The sequence below is a fragment of the Oncorhynchus kisutch genome, linkage group LG12, assembly GCF_002021735.2.
Source record: "Oncorhynchus kisutch isolate 150728-3 linkage group LG12, Okis_V2, whole genome shotgun sequence".
NCBI classification, from domain to species: Eukaryota; Metazoa; Chordata; class Actinopteri; order Salmoniformes; family Salmonidae; genus Oncorhynchus; species Oncorhynchus kisutch.
Window position 1 is genome coordinate 27,517,038 of NC_034185.2, and position 23,604 is coordinate 27,540,641.

General features: G+C 43.6%; 1 protein-coding gene across 3 annotated transcripts in view; it reads left to right on the top strand.

The window, feature by feature from the left end:
• The first annotated feature begins 1,883 nt into the window (after window positions 1-1,883).
• The window catches only part of LOC109900814 (RAC-alpha serine/threonine-protein kinase), a 45,668-nt gene continuing 23,947 nt past the window's right edge, over window positions 1,884-23,604 (top strand). For 2 of the 3 annotated variants that reach the window (XM_020496648.2, XM_020496649.2), the window contains exons 1-2: window positions 1,885-2,040; window positions 18,816-19,001. In XM_020496648.2, the coding sequence (XP_020352237.1) occupies window positions 18,956-19,001 (46 nt within the window). In that variant the 5' untranslated portion in view covers window positions 1,885-2,040; window positions 18,816-18,955. Of the gene's footprint in view, window positions 2,041-18,815; window positions 19,002-23,604 lie in introns of all 3 variants that reach the window. The other variant, XM_031837305.1, reaches the window with a different exon arrangement.

Consider the following 23,604-nt stretch of genomic DNA (forward strand, 5'->3'; position numbering starts at 1 on the left):
AATATGCCTTTTGCTGAGGTGTGGCTTCCGTCTGACCACTCTACCATAAAGGCCTGATTGGTGGAGTGCTGCAGAGATGGTTGTCCTTCTGGAAGGTTCCACAGAGGAACTCTGGAGCTCTGTCAGAGTGACCATCAGGTTCTTCTCCCCTGATTGCCAGATCTAGGAAGAGTCTTGGTGGTTCCAAACTTCTTCCATTTAAGAATGATGTAGGCCACTGTGTTCTTGGGGATGTTCAATGCTGCAGAAATGTTTTGGTACCCTTTCCCAGATCTGCGCTTCGACACAATTCTGACTCAGAGGTCTACGGACAATTCCTTCGACCTCATGGCTTTTGCTCTGACATGCACTGTCAACTGTGGGACCTTATATAGACAGGTGTGTGCCTTTCCAAATCATGTCCAATCAATTGAATTTACCACAGGTGGACTCCAATCAAGTTGTAGAAACATCTCAAGGATGACCGATGGAAACAGGATGCACCTGAGCTCAATTTCGAGTCTCATAGCAAAGGGCCTGAATACTTATACAAATAAGGTATTTCAGTTTTTTGCTAAAACAAGGTAAATGTTTTCCCTTTGTCATTATGGGGTATTGTGTGTAGATTGAGTTTTTATTTTTTATTTAATCCACTTTAGAATAAGGCTGTAATGTAACAAAATGTGGAGAACGTGAAAGGGTCTGAATACTTTATGAATGCACTGTAAAGAGAGAGAGAGAGAGAGAGAGAGAGAGAGAGAGAGAGAAAGAGAGGGCAGTACAGTATAATATACAGTAAAGGTTTGCTCGTTAATCCATTTCTGTTGATTACGTTATACAACAGTAATACTATGAAAGCCAAACTCTCTGTGTCACAAAGTAAAGAGGTATGGAAGTAAACAACCTACATATAAGCTTCCTGATCTCATAACTAAACAAATTATGACTGATAATGAAAGTGTAGACATTTAAGGAAATATAGTTTATTTTTGAGACAAAGTCTGTGAGACAGAACAGTTAGACAGCAGTAGCATATAACTACTCCAAATGAGGTCAATGAACCAAAGTGGTGTCACAGAACACTGAAAAGTGTCCGAGTAGTTTTCCAATAACAAATAGCTCATGAAGCACGGCTGTGTGTGTGTTTCTCGTAGTTGAGCCAGCTGAATGGAGGCCTTTTGTCCTGCTGGCAGACCCACTCTGCTCTGACTTCTTGTTTACCGGCTGAGGCTCTGACAGGGGATTTCCTCTGTGGCAAAAAAGAATCCCTAAATCTCATCATGGAGGCTTTTTACCGAAACTGTGTTGAAGTGTTGTCATTGTGGCATTACCTTTATTACACACTTACACCTTTATTACACACTTTCATGTGTACTATGAGTAGGCATACATACACTACTCCCCCACCCGACACACACAAATGCTGCTCCATAATTCTAATGCACTCCCTCCCAATTATTATGGTAAATATGTGCCATTCATGTAACCTATCAAGAAAGAAGAGCCCAACTAATGGTTTGCTATACTGTATACTGTAAGTAATTACCTTACATAACTAACTATTTTTCTGCATTAATTATAGACTCATAATGGGTATTAATTCTCATTTTAGCAATAATGATGATAGAATATTCTCTCAATTTAATAAAATATTCTCTCAATTACCCGTAAATACATTAGATAGATACAAAGCAAGTTGTTTCTGCCTACAGCAAAGTGATCAATTTTATCATCATCATCCCATATTACGTTCTAGTTTAACAACACAGTCCCAGAAAACGTGGCATTTTGCATCTTGAGTGACACACTCAATGCAACGCACACACTGAACTCTTGAAACGGGTGAAAAGGCAAATGAGGTTACGGTACAGGTATAGGGTTGGCTTTAGGACCCAGGAGCGATTCAAATGTCGTTCAGACATAAGGCTCGGTTGGTTTAATGGGAGAAAGGCTAGACTTCTTGTGCACGAGGATACATTAACGAATACGCATGGACATATCTGCTGATAAATTGTCAAAGAGTCCAAGCAATGGCCCGGAATAACATTTGAATTGGTTAAGGTAAAGTACTGTGTTTTATTTCTTATTTTGTTGTTTCAGTCTTCAGTCATGCCAGAAAGGGTAGTTCCCATTGTAGTCAGTGGGATGCGGATATCTTCTTCACCCAATCTACTGCTAGGCCTAGAACTGTAAAAAAAACGAGCCAAAATATGAGAAATATTTACAATTCGGGATATTGTTCCACTTAGCCGACTGTGTGTAATGTGTAGCTTTGTGACGCATAGCTCATTTCCACAGTAATGCACGTTATTACATTTCTTACATTATATTTACGAAGAGTTCACATAATTACTGTAAAATCTTATTTTTTTTAGGTGTCGCGCACAGTGCTCGGGAAACTAAAGTAATTTCCCTGTCATTAATTGTTATGTTAGTAGTACATTTGCTTTAATGCTGCTTGGCATCAGTTGGCCACAGCAAGGAGTGTAAATCCGCCGTACAGTGTTATTAGTGACAAGTCCAATAAGTTTTCCAACATCTTTTTGTTCTTTGGTGAAGCTCAGCCTATTCACTCATTATTGTCTTGTAGCCTAATTTAGTTGAAACTTCGTTTCATTATTTTATTGATGAACCTAAAATAACTGACCGGGACTTGAAGGTTGTTCCATTGATATATTTTCTACATTGTAGGCTAACCATTGAGAATAAGGGAACCTGCTTTTTGCAGTAGGCTAACACGTGTGCTGTAACCCTACTGTAACAATGGCTCCCACTTATTGCGTTATAGTGTGGAAACATTGTATCCATATCGTGTGTCAACCCTAAAAGATTGGCTGAAACGTTGTATTCAAACGGTGATTTGATTACAAAATATATTTCATGAAAAGCAACCACTGTATGAAGTTCTAAATGACCTATTTTAGTGCATAAAAAAAAAAGATTTCACACTATCTTTGCGTGATAGATTTGTGTCATGACATGCCATTTGCAAAAATGATGTGATGTTAAACTGTCAGATTTACAGTGCATCTGCCTATTCTCAATTATGGATTTTGCCACAGGCGAGGAAGTGCAGTAATCACCATGATTCTTTTAGATTTTTTACTTTTACTCCATATTACTTAGAGAACAAAATATAGAACGTTTAGGAGATAGTGAGATTGTGTATTTGTGTTGAAGCATTTCAAAAGAAGATGTGATGGACAGAGGCTAGTATTCATTATCAATTTCCAGGAATAATTGAGCTGAAATTATGCCTACAGCAAAAATACCTCTCAAAACACTACAATTACATAACAGAAGAATTGACTTAAAATCCTTACACTGACAAAGTGACCGGTGAAAATGTAGCAAGGCTTTCCTCTGGTACCCAACTCAGCATCTTTCGATACCAATGTCCAAGCCAAGGGCAGGGTTATTGTGAGCATAAGGAATAACACACAAATTAAATCAGACACCACGCACACACGTTGTCTCTCTCACACAACTGCTATCTCCTCTTAGACATGCTCCTAAAATCTAGTGTGTGTGGATTACCTTGAGAAGAGAGAGAGCACACACTAACAAGGAGGTCAGACAGGATTCAAGGCAGATTTGTGGTGATGCCAGGGTACCACTGACAGTTTTTCGGAGGAGGAAGGGGGAGCATATTGAAGCTTAAAACAAACAAGTTGCCATGAAAATAATCCATTCCAGTTGGGAACAGTTCTCCACTAAATGCCAATATCTTTGTTTGATCATGGTCAATACTCACAGTTGTTGCTAAACATGGCAGATAAATCATTTTGAAGCCAGAAATGAGATGGTTACGAACGTCTCACATATAATGTGTGTGCCTGGGGTTGTTTTGAGGAACAGGAGACCTAAAACATAATACAAAGACTGAAAAAACACACCAGAGGATGGAGAGTGCAAGAGACAGGCTGTGACAAATTTTTGAAGTAAGCAGCAGTGTGAAATGTTTGCCCTGTGGATGTAAATACCTCATATTTGGTTGTAGCCTGAATATGAGGAATGTCTCTGGAGTCTGCTGCTGTAGCACAGACAAGCGTATTGTGCCGGTCAGCGAGCCAAGAGGTTCAGATGTACTATCAGACAAATGGCAAGAGGAGTTGTTGTGTCAACCGCGCACACACATACACACAACCTCTAGATCTCATGACATTTTGACAAGGGGTCCACCCTCACCTCTTACAACCCTCAAAGCATTTCACTGTCTCTGTGTGTTTGGGAAAGATAACCCTTTGAATCCCATCAGAGGTCAAGGAGTGGGGCAGCATGAAGGATATCAGTCAAACAACATGTCAGTATTTGAGTCTTTCAACACAATTTATTGTCTAGACAGATGAGGTCTGGAAGAAACGTCTAATCATGGCTACTTCAAGGGTTTACGAATTAACTAGCCACAACCACCTTAAAACAGACACTTCTGTTTGCAATCCATAGTCAGTCTCTTTTGAACTCTTTCTCACGCACAGACATCCAGTCAAGCTTACAGCGCCAGCCTAGTTGTTACACCCAGTAATAGTCTCTCTTAACTAAGCTGAGTGTATTTCATATGCTTATGTTTTACAGGGAGGTAAAATATGCTGTACACTAATTGCATAAATAAGCACTCTGTTACCCATCTTCACGCTCGTCAGGAAAAATGTGGCGACTCACTCAAGGTGGTCCATTTGAAAACAAGGGGGGTGGTGGTTGCTTAGTTACCTAACATAAAAACAAACAACAATCTAAACACTGTAATTCAGAGGCGAACCACCCTGTCCAAAGTCATTAGAATTCAAGGAATGGATCTGGAAATGAGTTTTATATTTGGGTCCTGTAAATGCTCCTTCTATGCTATTCACCCAATCATTGTTCCCTTTTGCTCAGTCTGTTCCCGAACATTAGCAATTAATGCAAAGGATGTTGACAGCCTACTGAATGTGAGGATGTTGAAAGTCTGCTGAATATGAGGATATTGACAGCCTGCTGAATGTGAGAATATTGACAGCCTGCTGAATGTGAGAATATTGACAGCCTGCTGAATGTGAGGATATTGACAGCCTGCTGAATGTGAGAATATTGACAGCCTGCTGAATGTGAGGATATTGACAGCCTGCTGAATGTGAGGATATTGACAGCCTGCTGAATGTGAGGATATTGACAGCCTCTTTTAAACAACTCTTAACAGAAGTTACCTCCACACTGATTACATGAGTAACATTTGTCACGTTTCTGTCTCAATTGATTCTGGCAGATTATGCAAAGTTGCCAGACATGATTGGAAACAACAATCAATCTGAAGAAAGTTGCACCACACAGGATTGGGGGTCTTTCTTTAGAATATTGTGTACTAGAAGGTGAGGGATCATTAGCTAACATGGTCAGTGGTCACCTGGTTAGTAACCAAACAGAACAGCAAATAAAATAGTAGGTCTAGTATGGCTGACTCTTGTATTTGCATCATTTCACCCATTTAGTGGAATGAACCTGGGGAACTCTACCTGTCAGGAACTGTACCTGGCAGAAACAGCTGCTACATGTATGAGTCGTTAGGACTAAGGGTGATTCCACATAAAAGTCCTCCCTCAGCCTTTACACTGCACACACTGGCTCATGCACATTATCTACCGTCTACAGTTTCGGGCCTGGCAGACTTTGTATGTTAACTCAATCCATTGACAAAACTGCAGGTTTATTTGCCTGCTATCATCCTTTTCAAGGGCCAACATCTCCTGTACTTTGAAAGGCACACTTGCACAGAGCCGCTGCTGGGATGCACCCTTTTCACCATAAAACCCTGCTACTCCACATGTTAATTAATGTCAAGGCATGTCCACTGACATCCCCCAAATCCCAGCTGTGGATGTGCAGCTGCGTGGCATGAAGAAGAGTCCATCCTCTTTCTTGCTGTATTTTATACACTCCCTCTCTCTTCTCTGCAGCAGCTTCCCTGGCTCCCTGACACTGGGGCGCGTGGTGCACACTCCACCATGACGAGGCCACAAATGTCGAACTAGGCGTGGCGGTGGCAGCCCTAAGGGGCCTCTGTTTTTCCTCTTTCCCTCTTTCTTTCCCTCCCTCATTTCCCATTCCTCCCTCTCGTTCTCCCTCCCTCTGTATTGGTCTTTCTCTTGCTCCTACTCTTTCTCCTTTCTTCCTTCTCTCCTCTCCTCCCCTCCCTCTCTGGCTTGGCCACGTGACCAGCTGTGAGGGCGTTGGGTTCATTCGAGTGCTGCAGTGTGTGTGTGTGTGTGTGTGTGTCTGAGGGAGCGAGTGTTTTGGCCATGGGCCAAGTCTCTTTTCCCCTTAGCAGCCAGCCGGCAGTGGCGGGGTGGGCGGGTGGGGGGGACGTGCAGGCGTCTTTGGGAGGGGTGGAGCGCTCTAGGCTGCAGGAGTGTGCCTGAACCAGGAGGAGATGTCAGTGTGAGGTCCTAAGGGACATGTGTGTGTGTGTTGTATGTATGAGACATTTTTGTGTGGTTTTGGTGCGGTAGCATTTGTTAGAGTTATTAGTCTGGTTTTGTGTGTGCATGACATGACCATTTGTATCAGCCTATAGGTGTTTTTGTGAGAATGTGTTTACTGCACATGTTTCTATGTGCTCCCATGTGTTGGGCTGCATGCTGTTGATAAGGTGTGAGAGGAGTGAGTGTTTCTGTTTCTTACATGTTTTGTATGTCTGTTGTTGGATGATTTAGTGTTAGCTGTTTTGTGTGCATCCATGTGCTTCTGCTGGCATAATACGAGTGTGTGTTTGTGCATCCGTGTGCTTCTGCTGGCATAATACGAGTGTGTGTTTGTGCATCCATGTGCTTCTGCTGGCATAATACGAGTGTGTGTTTGTGCATCCGTGTGCTTCTGCTGGCATAATACGAGTGTGTGTTTGTGCATCCATGTGCTTCTGCTGGCATAATACGAGTGTGTGTTTGTGCATCCGTGTGCTTCTGCTGGCATAATACGAGTGTGTGTTTGTGCATCCGTGTGCTTCTGCTGGCATAATACGAGTGTGTGTTTGTGCATCCATGTGCTTCTGCTGGCATAATACGAGTGTGTGTTTGTGCTGCACGTTGGGGCAGGGGAGTTAACCACATGGGCAAGAGGGCTGTTGTTAAAGATATCTGTCGTTCACAGGAGCACTGTGGTCTCTTTCTGTGAGTACCAAGGAAATCGGAAAGGGACCATCGCGCTCTCCCAGAAGTTTGGTTGATGCGTAAAAATCAGTGAATTCACAAAGCAAAAGGGTGTGATGGTCCGCACTAAAGAATGTCACATAAAGCTTACTTACAGACATTAGGGATGGACATTTGACCTTTTTCAACTGTTTGAGTACTCGCACTACTTTTTTTTCTTCCAGTACTCTTAATAGTAAATAAATAAAAGCTGTTTTATTTTACATTGCCTGCACTGGAATTTGTTTGTGGTGAATTTGTCTACATGCCTAGGTTTCCCATGCTCGGTCTTGGGCACCCAAAGGGGTGCACATTTCGTTTTTTCCCTAGTACTACACAGCTGATTCAACTAATCATCAAGCTTTTATCATTTGAACCTTCAGCAGTGTGGTGCTTGTTTGTAGGAGCCTATGGCTGTGCAATGGCATAGCCTTGTTTTGTTAATTTAGCAGACAAGATGCTCTTATTTCCCGAGCCCTTATCACAGTCAAGACACATTTTCTAGTAAAAAATAGAACAGAAGTGATGCACATCTCCTGTCTGGAACACTTATTCTCAAACAGTGATCATTTGAAACTGGGCTCAATTTGGAGAGTTGAAAAATATTTTTCGGTCTTCTTTTCGATATACAGACATTTTGATTTAGATTATCCTGACTGTTAACAATTCCACATTGGACACCAGTGTTTGGTGAGTAGGTCTATTCTTAATGATTCTGACGAAAATATGAACTATGTTTTTGCATATTTTCAGTCTGGAACCTGTCTATTTAGGGTGGTTATACCCTAGTCTAACCAATTCTAAATGGCACTAGCAGTTTGCAAAGTAGGGGTCATCACTAGCTACCACAGCCACAAAGTCAAAAACAATAAATCGTTAATCATAAACCCTGCCTGTTTCTAAATCAAATCAAATGTATTTGTATAGCCCTTCGTACATCAGCTGATATCTCAAATTGCTGTACAGAAACCCAGCCTAAAACCCCAAACAGCAAGCAATGCAGGTTGTAGAAGCACGGTGGCTAGGAAAAACTCCCTAGGAAGAAACCTAGTGAGGAACCAGGCTATGTGGGGTGGCCAGTCCTCTTCTGGCTGTGCCGGGTGGAGATTATAACAGAACATGGCCAAGATGTTCAAATGTTCATAAATGACCAGCATGGTCAAATAATAATAATCACAGGCAGAACAGTTGAAACTGGAGCAGCAGCACGGCCAGGTGGACTGGGGACAGCAAGGAGTCATCATGTCAGGTAGTCCTGAGTCATTTCTACAATTTCTCTTTTTAAAATCAGATTTGAAACTTAACCCTGAACCACACTGCTAACCTTATGCCCAACCTTTCATGAGTTTTTCTAATATAGAGACTTTGATTTTGTGACTGGCAGCTAGTGACAACCGCAAAGTAGCTGAAGCGGGAAATTACGCAATTGTTCCAAACTTGCAGCTCATTATTGTAACACATATTTCACTACTTCAGTCAACCAGTCCATTTTACATTTGTGATAAAACTGTCGTCATCCCATCAGTTAGATATGTTTTTAAAGGCATTTATTTCTGTAGGCACACTCCAGTGTGTAGAGGGAGCGCTCGGAACACAATTGAGTGAGACACGGAGGTGTAAAGGCTTTTAGGGAGCAGAATGTGTAATGCTTGGCTTGGTTTGTTTTTTCTTGTGTCCCGCAAATGCACAGGTACAAATGGAACACTAGAGTTAAAGTAAATGAACGTTTTGGTCAAGACAACATTTTGACCAAATAGTTTTACGGTATTAGACTTTCTTTAAAAAACATTTTTTAATTTTTTTAAATCTCTGGTTAAATATTGAGTTTTGACGGCTGTTTGAGTACTCAATTATTCATGCCCACCCCTACCAGACATTGATGGGTGGTGGGTGTGTGTGTTGCAAGGAGAAAGGAAGGAAGGAGGAAGAGGGGTGTATGCTGGGGGCGGCAGGATTTTTCTCTGGAATTAGTCTACCTTTTACCGTCTCTGTTCTCATTGGCTAGTCCCAGTCAATAGGGCCCTTGCTGCACCCCCCTTGCTATCACTGGATCATCTCAGAGCAATTCCTCTGGTCTGCCTATAGGTCCGTCTGAGATTCATTACACTGTACATTCCATTCTGGGTGAAAAAACATGACTTCAAATCAAATGTACAGTCGTGGCCAAAAGTTTGGAGTATGACACAAATATTAATTTTCACAAAGTCTGCTGCCTCAGTTTGTATGATGGCAATTTGCATATACTCCAGAATGTTATGAAGAGTGATCAGATGAATTGCAATTGCCATGCAAATGAACTGATTCCCCCAAAAACATTTCCACTGCATTTCGGCACTGCCACAAAAGGACCAGCTGACATCATGTCAGTGATTCTCTCGTTAACACATGTGATCAGATTGATCCCCAATCTGTCATGCTGATTGAGTTAGAATAACAGACTGGAAGCTTCAAAAGGAGGGTGGTGCTTGGAATCATTGTTCTTCCTCTGTCAATCATGGTTAACTGCAAGGAAACACGTGCCGTCATCATTGCTTTGCACAAAAAGGGCTTCACAGGCAAGGATATTGCTGCCAGTAAGATTGCACCTAAATCAACCATTTATCAGATCATCAAGAACTTCAAGGAGAGCGGTTCAATTGTTGTGAAGAAGGCTTCAGGGCGCCCAAGAAAGTCCAGCAAGTGCCAGAACCGTCTCCTAAAATTGATTCAGCTACGGGATCGGGGAACCACCAGTACAGAGCTTGCTCAGGAATGGCAGCAGGCAGGTGTGAGTGCATCTGCACGCACAGTGAGGCGAAGACTTTTGGAGGATGGCCTGGTGTCAAGAAGGGCAGCAAAGAAGCCACTTCTCTCCAGGAAAAACATCAGGGACAAACTGATATTCTGCAAAAGGTACAGGGATTAGACTGCTGAGGACTGGGGTAAAGTCATTTTCTCTGATGAATCCCCTTTCGGATTGTTTGGGGCATCTGGAAAAAAGCTTGTCCAGAGAAGACAAGGTGAGCGCTACCATCAGTCCTGTGTCATGCCAACAGTAAAGCATCCTGAGGAGATTCCGGACCATGGACCGTCTCAGGAGGTTCCGGACCGTGGACCGTCTCAGGAGGTTCCGGACCGTGGACCGTCTCAGGAGGTTCCGGACCGTGGACCGTCTCAGGAGGTTCCCGGGCCGTGGACCGATGTTGGAGGTTCTGGACTGTGAAACATCGCCAGAAGCTCTGGACTGGGAACTGTCGCCGGAAGCTCTGGACTGGGAAGTGTCGCCGGAAGCTCTGGACTTGGGAGGCGCACTGGAGGCCTGATGCGTGGGGCCGGTACAGGTGGCACCGGACTTGTGACACGCACTTCAGGGCGAGTGCGAGGAGCAGGAATAGGATGCACCTGACTGAGAAATTGCACTTGAGGAAGTGTGCGAGGAGCAGGCACAGGACGTACCTGACTGGGAAGGCACACTTGAGAGAGAGTGCGAGGAGCAGGAACAGGACATACCGGACTGGGGAGGCGCACTTGAGGGAGAGTGCGAGGAGCAGGCACAGGACGTACTGGGCTGTGGAGGCGCACTGGAGGTCTGATGCGTGGGGCCGGTACAGGTGGCACAGGACTAGTGACACGCACTTCAGGGCGAGTGCGGGGAGGAGGCACAAGACGTACTGAACTGGGGACATGCACTTCAGGGAAAGTGCGAGGAGCAGGCACAGGACGTACCTGACTGGGAAGACGCACTTGAGGGAGAGTGCAAGGAGCAGGCACAGGACATACTGGGCTGTGAAGGCGCACTGGAGACCTGGTGCGTATAGCCGGCATCAATTGTACCGGAACTATAACACACTTCTCAGGACGAGTACAGGGAGTTGGCACAGGATGTACTGGGCTGGGAAGGCATACTGGAGACCTGGTGCGTATAGCCGGCATCACTTCTACCGGAACTTTAACACCCTTCTCAGGATGAGTACGGAGAGCTGACTCAGGTGGCTTTAAATCGATAACACGCTCCTTATGGCAAATGTCGTGCATCCTCCACCAATTCAATAACTCTCATTTCTCTCTCCTCCACATTCTCCCTCAACTCACTGACAGTCTCTGGTTCACTCCCCTCAACTTTCTCCGACCACTCCTCGCTCAATCTGTCCCAATATTCCTCCTCAGTCTCTGACTCACCCCTCAGCGTCGCCGACCACTCTGTGTGCCCCCCCCCAAAAAAAATGTGGGCTGTCTTTTAGGCTTGCGTCATGGCCGCAAACCCTGGTGTCGTCGCTGTCCTTCCCTCACCTCTTGCGTCTGTTTCCACGGAAGGCGATCCTGTCCTGCCAGGATTTCTTCCCAAGTCCAGGATCCCTTCCCATCCAGAATCTCGTCCCAGGTCCAGGATACTTCCTCCTCCTGGGCACGCTGCTTGGTCCTTTGTAGATGGGATACTCTGTCACGATGTTTGTAATAATGATGGTCAGACCAAGGCGCAGCGTACTTCGAGTTCCACATACTTTTAATGAATAAAGTGAAACTTAAGCAAATACAAAACAAATAAAGAACAAACAAACCGTGACAACAATGCAGTGTGAACAGGCAACTAAACATAAACAATATCCCATAACCCACAGGTGGGAAAAATTCTACTTAAGTATGATCCCCAATTAGAGACAACAATAACCAGCTGCCTCTAATTGGGATTCAAACAAATCACCAACATAGAAAATCAAACATAGAACACCACATAGAAAATATAAACTAGAACAATCCTGGCCTACTCTACCATAGAAAAGAAAAGCTTTCTATTGTCAGGACGTGACAGAAATGCTTGTAATTATACTTCAGTATTCCATAGTAACATCTGACAAAAATATCTAAAGACACTGAAGCAGCAAACTTTGTGGAAATTAATATTTGTGTCATTCTCAAAACTTTTGGCCACAATTGTACAGTTAGGGGCCTGTCTGATTTGTTGAAGACTACATATGTCTTCAATGTGCCTTAAAACATCACAACGGATGTAGTCTGACCTATAGTGTGGCTCGCTGAGTTTGTACATCCTATGGAAATGTGTGTTTTATGTTGACGGACAGTTCCCCACAAAGTCTAATCACTGAAAAAACACTGTCTCGCAATCTCCCCCTTCCTGGCTTCCTCACCTTAACCTCTGCTTAGTCCTGTCAGCATTCTTTCTGTGCTGTGCAACATGAGTGTGGTTTGACAGTGGGGCTCCATGTACTGCAAGGCAGCAAGCAAAAAAGGTCACTGCAAGGTCTCTAACTTCATGTTTGCCTCAACGCAGACAAAACATGCCTCCCTGGGAGCTGTGTACGACCTCCTGGTGAACCCCTCTGGGTTTGTTCGCTCTCTCCTACAGGCAACTCATTACACGAGACATTGCATACACACAACCTCTTGACCCTTGGCTTGCCCCTTTGTACAGCACAAATTGAAGCCCTACCAGGGCTAGAGAATAACGTGTAGATGTCTAATATTTTGCAATTCACCTTTTGTTGTTGTTGTTACTGTGGGGTAGCCTAACTAGTTAGATTTGACTGGCCAATTGCAACCACCTTGCAATAGTACAGGATTTCTTCAAACTCTACCAATGGGAGATGACAGCCTTTAAGCAGCCTTGCTTGCAACCAAAAACCCACAAGAGTAAACCTGCAGATCCATCGATCTCATGTTTGCTTGATTTAGTTACACATTTTAGATGTGGACAGTTCAGGGATGTTTTATTTTCCCCTCTTGATAAGAAATTACTATTAATACAAATTATTAAAGTAATTGTCCAGTGTTTCCAGATTTCTATGAAGTTTGACTTATATGAGTGAAATAGTTTTCCTTACCAACAACGTATGTTAAAAGCAGCTTTTCCGTGTTGGAATAATCCAACAGAATGGGGTGGGCGTATCCCAACAACAGAATGGTGTGGGTGTATCCCAACAACAGAATGGGGTGGGCGTATCCCAACAACAGAATGGTGTGGGTGTATCCCAACAACAGAATGGGGTGGGCGTATCCCAACAACAGAATGGTGTGGGTGTATCCCAACAACAGAATGGTGTGGGCGTATCCCAACAACAGAATGGGGTGGGCGTATCCCAACAACAGAATGGGGTGGGCGTATCCCAACAACAGAATGGGGTGGGCGTATCCCAACAACAGAATGGGGTGGGCGTATCCCAACAACAGAATGGTGTGGGCGTATCCCAACAACAGAATGGGGTGGGCGTATCCCAACAACAGAATGGGGTGGGCGTATCCCAACAACAGAATGGGGTGGGCGTATCCCAACAACAGAATGGTGTGGGCGTATCCCAACAACAGAATGGTGTGGTTGCGTATCCCAACAACAGAATGGTGTGGGCGTATCCCAACAACAGAATGGTGTGGGCGTATCCCAACAACAGAGTGGTGTGGGCGTATCCCAGCAACAGAATGGTGTGGGCGTATCCCAGCAACAGAATGGTGTGGGCGTATCCCAGCAACAGAATGGTGTGGGCGTATCCCAACAACTGAATGGTGTGGGCGTATCCCAACAACAGAATGGTGTGGGCGTATCCCAACAACAGAATGGTGTGGGCGTATACTGGTCATAAAATAATAATTATACTGATAGTAGGCTGATTGGCCAGCTCATCCTCCTCAGGAGTATGACATACTTTATGACATACTTGGTCTGTTTTATATACAGTTTAGGGTGTTTTTTTGTGTGTGTTTTTTCTTCAACTTATGCTTTGGCCACAAATACAGGATCAGTCAACAACATTTATATGGGTATGAGTTAACAGAATAAGAACTTTTAAAAGTACATTTTCACTGGACAGTTACTTAGCACTTGTATTGATGGTTTAACTGGAGCTCCCCTGGATATAATTTGGTGACGACCGATGGTTGCAATAGGCCTGGAGAGAGGTTTTCAAATGAAGAAATCAGAACATGGCTAGCAGCTAGTTAGGTAAACAGAAACAAATAGTCTGGTGGGCTACGATCGACTGAATGGCCATTTTGTAAACATACTTGCTCCTCCTGTCTTTCATGGCTGTTTGTTTTGGGCTTCTGAACAGTTCACTATGGGCATCTGTTATTTTTTATCCTAGGTGAAATGATACTGGATCGGTAGATCAAAAACATGAAGCTGCATAGTAAAGACAGTTTCAGGTTGTTTTATATAATTAGCTGCTAGATGGAGCATGTAGTGTTGTGCAGTGGGGAGGGGAGGGGTGTTCTGTCTGGGCTTCGTCTATAGAACTGCTGCCTCCTTCCCCAGCCCTGTGCCTTGAAGTCATTGGATGACATCTTTACCATCTCAGCACAACCACATCAACATGCTATAACCATCCTGTAATTTGTATAGACATGCAGAAAATGTATATCTGGAATGCATCCATTTCCATACAGTGTTTGACAGTAGCAGTAGAAACACTTGGCATATTGCTGTGCTAGACAGCACCTGCTGTCTGTTGAAGCCATATTAAATCATGTGAACCTGCATTAACCACTCTCTATATCGTACAGATCTTCTGCCAATGCATTCATAAGCTCTTTTCATGGCTAGTCATATCATTCTGATGAACAGGGGTGTCATTTAATATAATATCATTGGGTTGCAGTCAAGGGGCAGGATTTCAACAACCAGAGGATTAGGACAAATAAAGCTCTGCAAGGCTCAGCAACAGTTCTCTTTATTTAGCCTAGCACTAATATTAATCATGGTGATCATAGTGTAGTTATAGTACAATATTATAATTTTTAGGCCTAGCAATGGAAATCTGAAATTTCCCAAATTCCTTGAATATACCTGATTTAGTTTGGTCCAACAGCAGAACACCCAACCTGTGAACCACCTTGATTATTATTTAATTTCATACAACGGGTGTTTCTAATGCTGATTGGTTAAAACTGCATTTCAGCCGGTGTCTTTTCTGTTCCATCTGACTGCACAATCCACTGTCTCATCAGCCCAGCCAGGCAATTTGTAAACTTGATCTCCACTATAAAAATACGTTATCTCACATTTTATTTTTAGACTAACACTTAGTTTTCTACAGCGGAGGTTTGTATAAACCTAGCTGTCTGGCTCCCTGACATTCGATCTCAAGCTGTCCCATAGTAATGAACGTGTCGGGATGAGACCGACAGGCAGGCAGCTTTCTTAGCCATTCGAAATCATGAAACAGCTGGCATCATTTTTATGGATATATATATACACAAAAAAAGTCAATTGAGAAAAAGAAAAGAAAATGAAATGAAGTGCAGCTAGCTTGTAGTCTTTCCAGCTTCAGTTTGAAGTGATTGTATTAGTTGTGTTGTTGGCTAGCTCCTCTGAACAACAGTGTCCTGATGAGAGAGCACATTTTCTATGCCAGGCGAAATCGCGCCTATGGATGCATCCAAATAAATATCACTAAGAAACTGCTTAAACAAATGCAGCTACTGTTCTGGCTGCACTGTTTGACATGACTGTAAGTTAGCTGTAGTTGGCTAGCTAGCAAGCAAAGGATAAGAATGTTGCCAGCCAGTATGGCAATGGAACATTTAGAATGAAGACCTGTGTCGCGTCCATAGATACAGAACAAAAAGACTGAACGACTGGGTCGCGTCCATAGATACAGTACAAAAAGACTGAACGACTGAGTTGCGTCTCTGGCAACCAAACCGATAGAACGAATGACCAGCTGGCTTGGGTAGCAACTCTAGTTCTGTGTCGGGACTATATCTTGTGGAAGGATGAAATAGTATGAATACATTTATCAAAATATATTTTTTTATGAAAATATGTCGATCTTTATTTGAATATGTTGGTAACTGTTACGGCTTTCTTCCGTCGAAGGAGAGTCGGACCAAAATGCAGCATGGTTAGTTCGATACATGTTTAATGAAGACAAAAACACGAACAATACAAAAACAATAAACGGAACGTGAATACAAACACACTGAGACAGGAACAATCACCCACAAACACACAGTGAAACCCAGGCTACCTAAATATTGTTCCCAATTAGAGACAACGAGAATCACCTGACTCTGATTGAGAACCTCAGGCAGCCATAGACTATGCTAGACACCCCTACTCAGCCACAATCCCAATACCTACTAAAACCCCCAATACCACAACACAACACAAAATAACCCCATGTCACACCCTGGCCTGACCAAATAAATATATAAACACAAAATACTAAGACCAGGGCGTGACAGTAACTCGGTTTGCCTCCCCTCAACTTTGACTGGGGCCTAACAACACCCGTGCCAATATATCCTTCAAACACCGGCTTCAAGGGCATTATCACTTAAATGTATTAAATGATCTTATTTGGCATTGCACAAAGTAGGCTATATATCCAAGGGACAATTTTGGTGCAATATTTCCACTGTTGATAGATATGGAGGGATACGTGGGGGTGGTAGCCGTAACAAGGTATAAATATTTGACAGCTGCTAAACGGTCTGCATAGTTCTGTGTCTTGGTGCCATCTGAGTAAAGACCCGGTCTTCTAATTTAACCAATAAGGCGCGGTGGGGGTGTGGTATATGGCAAATATACCACGGCTAAAGGCTGTTCTTACGCACGATGCAAAGCAGAGTGCCTGGACACAGCCCTTAGCTGTGGTATATTGGCGATATATCAGAAACCCCGAGGTGCCTTATTGCTATTATAAACTGGTTACCAACGTAATTGTAAAAATAAATATACGGTCTTATAGACCACGGCTGTCAGCCAATCAGCATTCAGGGTTTGAACCACCCAGTTTATAATTACAAATAGCAGACACTTGTTCAGTAGGGTGCAACGCTACAGAAAATACAGATAGAAGTGGCAACACTACATTAATTTGTCGTTATTCATGTGTAGTAAAACTGTAATTACTCTAACATTGTATTTTGTTACATAGTGATTTAATAATTGCTTTGTAATTGTATAGTAAATTATTTTCTGGAATAATAACTGATTGCCATTTGTAGTCCTTGTTTCTTTGTCTTTTAATGTTGCTTTATCACTGCCTGTGGTGTGTTAATACAGTGGGGCAAAAAAGTATTTAGTCAGCCACAAATTGTGCAAGTTCTCCCACTTAAAAAGATGAGAGAGGCCTGTAATTTTCATCATATGTACACTTCAACTATGACAGACAAAATGAGGAAAAAAAATCTAGAAAATCACATTGTAGGATTTTTTATGAATTTATTTGCAAATGATGGTGTAAAATAAGTATTTGGTCAATAACAAAAGTTTATCTCAATACTTTGTTATATACCCTTTGTTGGCAATGACAGAGGTCAAACGTTTTCTGTAAGTCTTCACAAGGTTTTCACACACTGTTGCTGGTATTTTGGCCCATTCCTCCATGCAGATCTCCTCTAGAGTGGTGATGTTTTGGGGCTGTTGCTGGGCAACACAGACTTTCAACTCCCTCCAAAGATTTTCTATGGGATTGAGATCTGGAGACTGGCTAGGCCACTCCAGGACCTTGAAATGCTTCTTACGAACCCACTCCTTCGTTGCCCGGGCGGTGTGTTTGGGATCATTGTCATGCTGAAAGACCCAGCCACGTTTCATCTTCAGTGCCCTTGCTGATGGAAGGAGGTTTTCACTCAAAATCTTACGATACATGGCCCCATTCATTCTTTCCTTTACACGGATCAGTCGTCCTGGTCCCTTTGCAGAAGAACAGCCCCAAAGCATGATGTTTCCACCCCCATGCTTCACAGTAGGTATGGTGTTCTTTGGATGCAAGTCAGCATTCTTTGTCCTCCAAACACGATTAGTTGAGTTTTTACCAAAAAGTTATATTTTGGTTTCATCTGACCATATGACATTCTCCCAATCTTCTTCTGGATCGTCCAAATGCTCTCTAGCAAACTTCAGACGGGCCTGGACATGTACTGGCTTAAGCAGGGGGACACGTCTGGCACTGCAGGATTTGAGTCCCTGGCGGCGTAGTGTGTTACTGATGGTAGGCTTTGTTACTTTGGTCCCAGCTCTCTGCAGGTCATTCACTAGGTCCCCCCGTGTGGTTCTGGGATTTTTTTCTCCCCGTTCTTGTGATCATTTTGACCCCATGGGGTGAGATCTTGCGTGGAGCCCCAGATCGAGGGAGATTATCAGTGGTCTTGTATGTCTTCCATTTCCTAATAATTGCTCCCACAGCTGATTTTTTTCAAACCAAGCTGCTTACCTATTGCAGATTCAGTCTTCCCAGCCTGGTGCAGGTCTACAATTTTGTTTCTTGTGTCCTTTGACAGCTCTTTGGTCTTGGCCATTGTGGAGTTTGGAGTGTGACTGTTTGAGGTTGTGGACAGGTGTCTTTTATACTGATAACAAGTTCAAACAGGTGCCATTAATACAGGAAACAAGTGGAGGGCAGAGGAGCCTATTAAAGAAGAATTTACAGATCTGTGAGAGCCAGAAATCTTGCTTGTTTGTAGGTGACCAAATACTTATTTTCCACCATAATTTGCAAATAAATTCATAAAAAATCCTACAATGTGATTTTCTGGATTTTTTTTCTCTAATTTTGTCTGTCAAAGTTGAAGTGTAACCTATGATGAAAATTACAGGCCTCTCTCATCTTTTTATGTGGGAGAACTTGCACAATTGGTGGCTGACTAAACACTTTTTTGCCCCACTGTATATGCAGCATTGACAAATGTGTAATAGGGTGTCCTAGTTCAAATCCAGCATGTCTCTTTGTCTTACTCCAATAGGTAACCAGTGCTGTCTGAAACCTTCCCCAGCACTAGACCGCTTCTGATTTGAGTGAAGGGGACCAGCGTGTCCTCTCCTTCTGTGGGACTCCCTCAGTGGACAGAACCTCCCCCTTACCCCCATTCCTCCGCAGACCACCATGGGCGAAGTAGTAATTGTGAAGGAGGGATGGCTTCACAAACGAGGTAAATACATATTCCCTCAATCTCCCCCACCCTCTTAACTAAGGCTTTGGAAATCACACAATCTTCCATTGATTCTTCCCCTGTTTTGATATGAAATAAGTGTAGATTTCTGGTAATTTTTGCATCTTTTTCAATTCGCCAACCTGTTGTTTTTTGACCTAAATGGGCAGATAAAGTCGTCTCACAAATTCCTGAGATTGCTTCCTGTTGTTTCAGCTCCATTCATAGATAACCAGGTCACCAATGCAAGTGATGCAATGTCTATGGTCCTCAATATTGTTTATGGTCTATGAGAATGTTTACTGTTCTGAAGTATTTAATGGCCTCTACGAATGTTCATGGTCTGGTTTGTTACTGACACCTAAGGCCTGTGAATACATCCTCATGACAAATCTGTTAGTGCACACACACTAGTAGAGGTTATATCAGGACTTGGGTGGGTGAAACAAAATATTGGCCCTTTTTTGGATAGAAATGCACTATTAACTTCAAAGGGTTGTTTTTCAACCTTTTCTATTGTTTTGGATTAGTTTGTGTGTAGGTTGAACTCTGGGTCTCTGCTGTGACTCAAGCCAAACCTTGTGCATGTTTTCCACTTGCACCTGCTTCACCTTTGACCCTTTCTGTGTTCTATAAACAAAGAGGATGACACCCCCCACTGTATAACTGAACTGTCGCCAGCGCACGACGCCTCACCTCGACACAGCTGTAGCCACGGGGAAGAACGGATTGCAAAATGAAGGAGTTCAGAGAATGACTGACAATGACAAATGATGGTTTCAGCCACTTATGTTTGTTTTCACATATGAAATCCTCTAATTGCCTACACGGGATTTTTCCGAGTGAATTCTGTTATTGGGTTGTGTACAACACCCTTTTTCAATCACAGAGGCACAACTTAACTTTCTGCAATGGAGCAGGGATAAGGGTGTGGTGGAGGGCGACAGCAGCAGTAAGACTCCTACACACTCTGTGGAAGTTGGACGGTCGAGGAGTTTGCAAGGCCAATGGGTTATTACGGGAGAATCCTCCCTCCTCCCTCCAGCCTCGGACAGTCGGACAGTGTAGCGCCGTGTCTAGGAGTTTGGGGGTCATCCCAGTTCAGCTATGCAGACAGACACCACCCGGAATGGCTCTGGGCCCTGTTCAAAAGGAAGGCAGCCGACGCTGGATTTGTGCCGCTTAGTGTGGCGGCAAGCCTGTTTTGCCCACAAGGGATTTGGGGGGAGATGTTTTTTCTCTCTCGATGTGGCCATGGTGACATCACCCATGGGAAACCATGAAGGCTGCAGGGTGGTGCTGTCAGGCTCTTTCAGCTCGGGGTGCATTTAAAAAATGCTCATGCTTTGCCCACCTGTCACTCTCAAACTTTATACAACAACTTTAGTTTAGGAGAGTCATGCTCATTAAAGCACTGTATGCCGTCACCTAATTTAAACATGCCAATGGGCATCATGTCTCCTCTGTATGGTTGACAATATGCTGAACTAGTTTCTATGTAATGGAAGCAAGGTATATAAATGTAGCCTGAATGACCCGATTATGCCAGGTTTCTTGCTTTCATCAGATAGGGCTGTATTTTAGCGTGAAGTGAGTCAACTATTTGGGTTTAAGCGATTACTGAAGGGCATTGGTTCCATCACTGCAGACCGAGTTTGGACTTTCCCACTGTTCCAGGGATAATCAAAGCCACGGATGGATGCTAGGACGACCTCCATGGGACTCTTCACATTGAAACACGGCAGGGGCTCCAACCAAGGTGTTTGTCAACCATTGGAAAAGCTCTGAGGAAAACATCTGGACTCCCTGGAACGCATCTACCTTTACCTTTTTTTGCCAATATCTCAGCATGGCTCGGAGTCCTCTGATTCCAAGCAAATGAGTCATACACGAGGTAGGAGAAAAATGTGGTTTGGATGTGACTCCTGGACTCAAAATGCACAACTGGAAAGGCTTATTCTTAAATCCCATCCTCAGCCTAAATACTATTTAGTGTCCTGGCAGCTGGTTTGCTCCTGATATGGCAAAGTAGCCACACCCTTTAGCCTGCGGCTATGTGGCTTGCGATGGTGTGCCACTCTTGCCTGATCAAAGCATTCCGTTCACAAACGTTGCAGAGGAGACGGGTACACCGAGATCAGTCTGTGGAGATTGGCAGTTACAGTTGGTGCAGAGGATTTGTAGGTTGGGGAGAGGGTGGTCATGTGTCAGCCAGGCCAACCAGTACCTTCCTTACCAAAAGCCTCCCCAGACCCAGTGTGGTTGAGCACACTAGGTGAGGCATATTGAGGAGTGGCTGCAAGGCAGAGACATACTGGTAGTGGTGGCTCCTCTTAACACTTACATATGGATGAGAAATGTGTGGCGAGTTATCAAAGGGATACACACAGCACTTACTGTACCACATTGTTGTGTTACCGAGGCCTAGCATAAGGTTCATATTTGCTTGCAAATGGGACCGCTGACCAGAAGACGACGGGCGCACTCGGTCGTCTGTGCTTGTGCTTGAAAGGAAGAGTTCAGAGACAGGTATGATATCTGACTGATGTTTTGACCCACTTGTCTATCTCAAAGTATAGACAGGAACTGTCTACCCTTGCATTCATTCTGCTCACAAGCAATTTGCATGGCATACTCTTTTCACAGTGATATATATATATATACAGTGGGGGAGAACAAGTATTTGATACACTGCAGGTTTTCCTACTTACAAAGCATGTAGAGGTCTGTCATTTTTATCATAGGTACACTTCAACTGTGAGAGACGGAATCTAAAACAAAAATCCAGAAAATCACATTGTATGATTTTTAAGTAATTAATTAGCATTTTATTGCATGACATAAGTATTTGAAGTATTAAGTATTCTTACCAACCAGTAAGAATTCCGGCTCTCACAGACCTGTTAGTTTTTCTTTAAGACGCCCTACTATTCTCCACTCATTACCTGTATTAACTGCACCTGTTGGAACTCGTTACCTGTATAAAAGACACCTGTCCACACACTCAATCAAACAGACTCCAACCTCTCCACAATGGCCAAGACCGGAGAGCTGTGTAATGACATCAGGGATGAAATTGTAGACCTGCACAAGGCTGGGATGGGCTACAGGACAATAGGCAAGCAGCTTGGTGAGAAGGCTGTTGGCGTAATTATTAGAAAATGGAAGACGTTCAAGATGACGGTCAATCACCCTCGGTCTGGGACTCCATACAAGATCTCACCTCGTGGGGCATCAATGATCACGAGGAATGTGAGGGATCCGCCCAGAACTACATGGCAGGACCTGGTCAATGACCTGAAGAGAGCTGGGACCACAGTCTCAAAGAAAACCATTAGTAACACATTACGCCTTCATGGATTAAAATCCTGCAGCGCACGCAAGGTCCCCCTGCTCAAGCCAGCGCATGTCCAGGCCCGTCTGAAGTTTGCCAATGACCATCTGGATGATCCAGAGGAGGGATGGGAGAAGGTAATGTGGTCTGATTAGACAGAAATAGAGCTTTTTGGTCTGAACTCCACTCGCCGTGTTTGGAGGAAGATGAAGGATGAGTACAACCCCAAGAACACCATCCCAACCGTGAAGCATGGAGGTGGAAACATCATTCTTTGGGGATGCTTTTCTGCAAAGGGGACATGACGACTGCACCGTATTGAGGGGAGGATGGATGGGGCCATGTATCGCGAGATCTTGGCCAACAACCTCCTTCCCTCAGTAAGAGCATTGAAGATGGGTCGTGGCTGGGTCTTCCAGCATGACAACGACCCGAAACACACAGCCAGGGCAACTAAGGAGTGGCTCCGTAAGAAGCATCTCAAGGTTCTGGAGTGGCCTAGCCAGTCTCCAGACCTGAACCCAATTGGTAAATCTTTGGAGGTAGCTGAAAGTCCATATTGCCCAGCGACAGCCCTGAAACCTGAAGGATCTGGAGAAGGTCTGTATGGAGGAGTGGGCTAAAATCCCTGTTGTAGTGTGTGCAAACCTGGTCAAGAACTACAGGATACGTATGATCTCTGTAATTGCAAACAAACGTTTCTGTACCAAATATTAAGTTCTGCTTTTCTGATGTATCAAATACTTGTCATGTATGTCATGCAATAAAATGCTAATTAATTACTTAAAAATCATACAATGTGATTTTCTGGATTTTTGTTTTAGATTCTGTCTCTCACAGTTGAAGTGTACCTATGATAAAAATGACAGACCTCTACATGCTTTGTAAGTAGGAAACACTGCCGATTTTGCAGGTTATCAAATACTTGTTCTCCCCACTGTATATATACATACACGTACATGGATGATCGCTCCCCCAATAAAGGTGATGGTACTTAGTTTGAGTTGCTGCTGTTGTAGCTATTCATATGCATACAACACAATAGTGTACAGTGTTTGCCTCTTTTAGAAGAAACTGCCTATTCGAGGTGCCTGGTTACCACACTGTAGGCTGAGCTGAATTAGATTAGGGCTTTGTGTGTGTGTGTGTGTGTGTGTGGGTGTGTGTCACCGAGTGGGCGTGTATCAGAGCGAGTGTGTGTGGGTGTGTGTTTCCGAGTGTGTATGTGTGGGGGAGGTACAGAAGGAAGTGGATTCTTATTATAAGCCA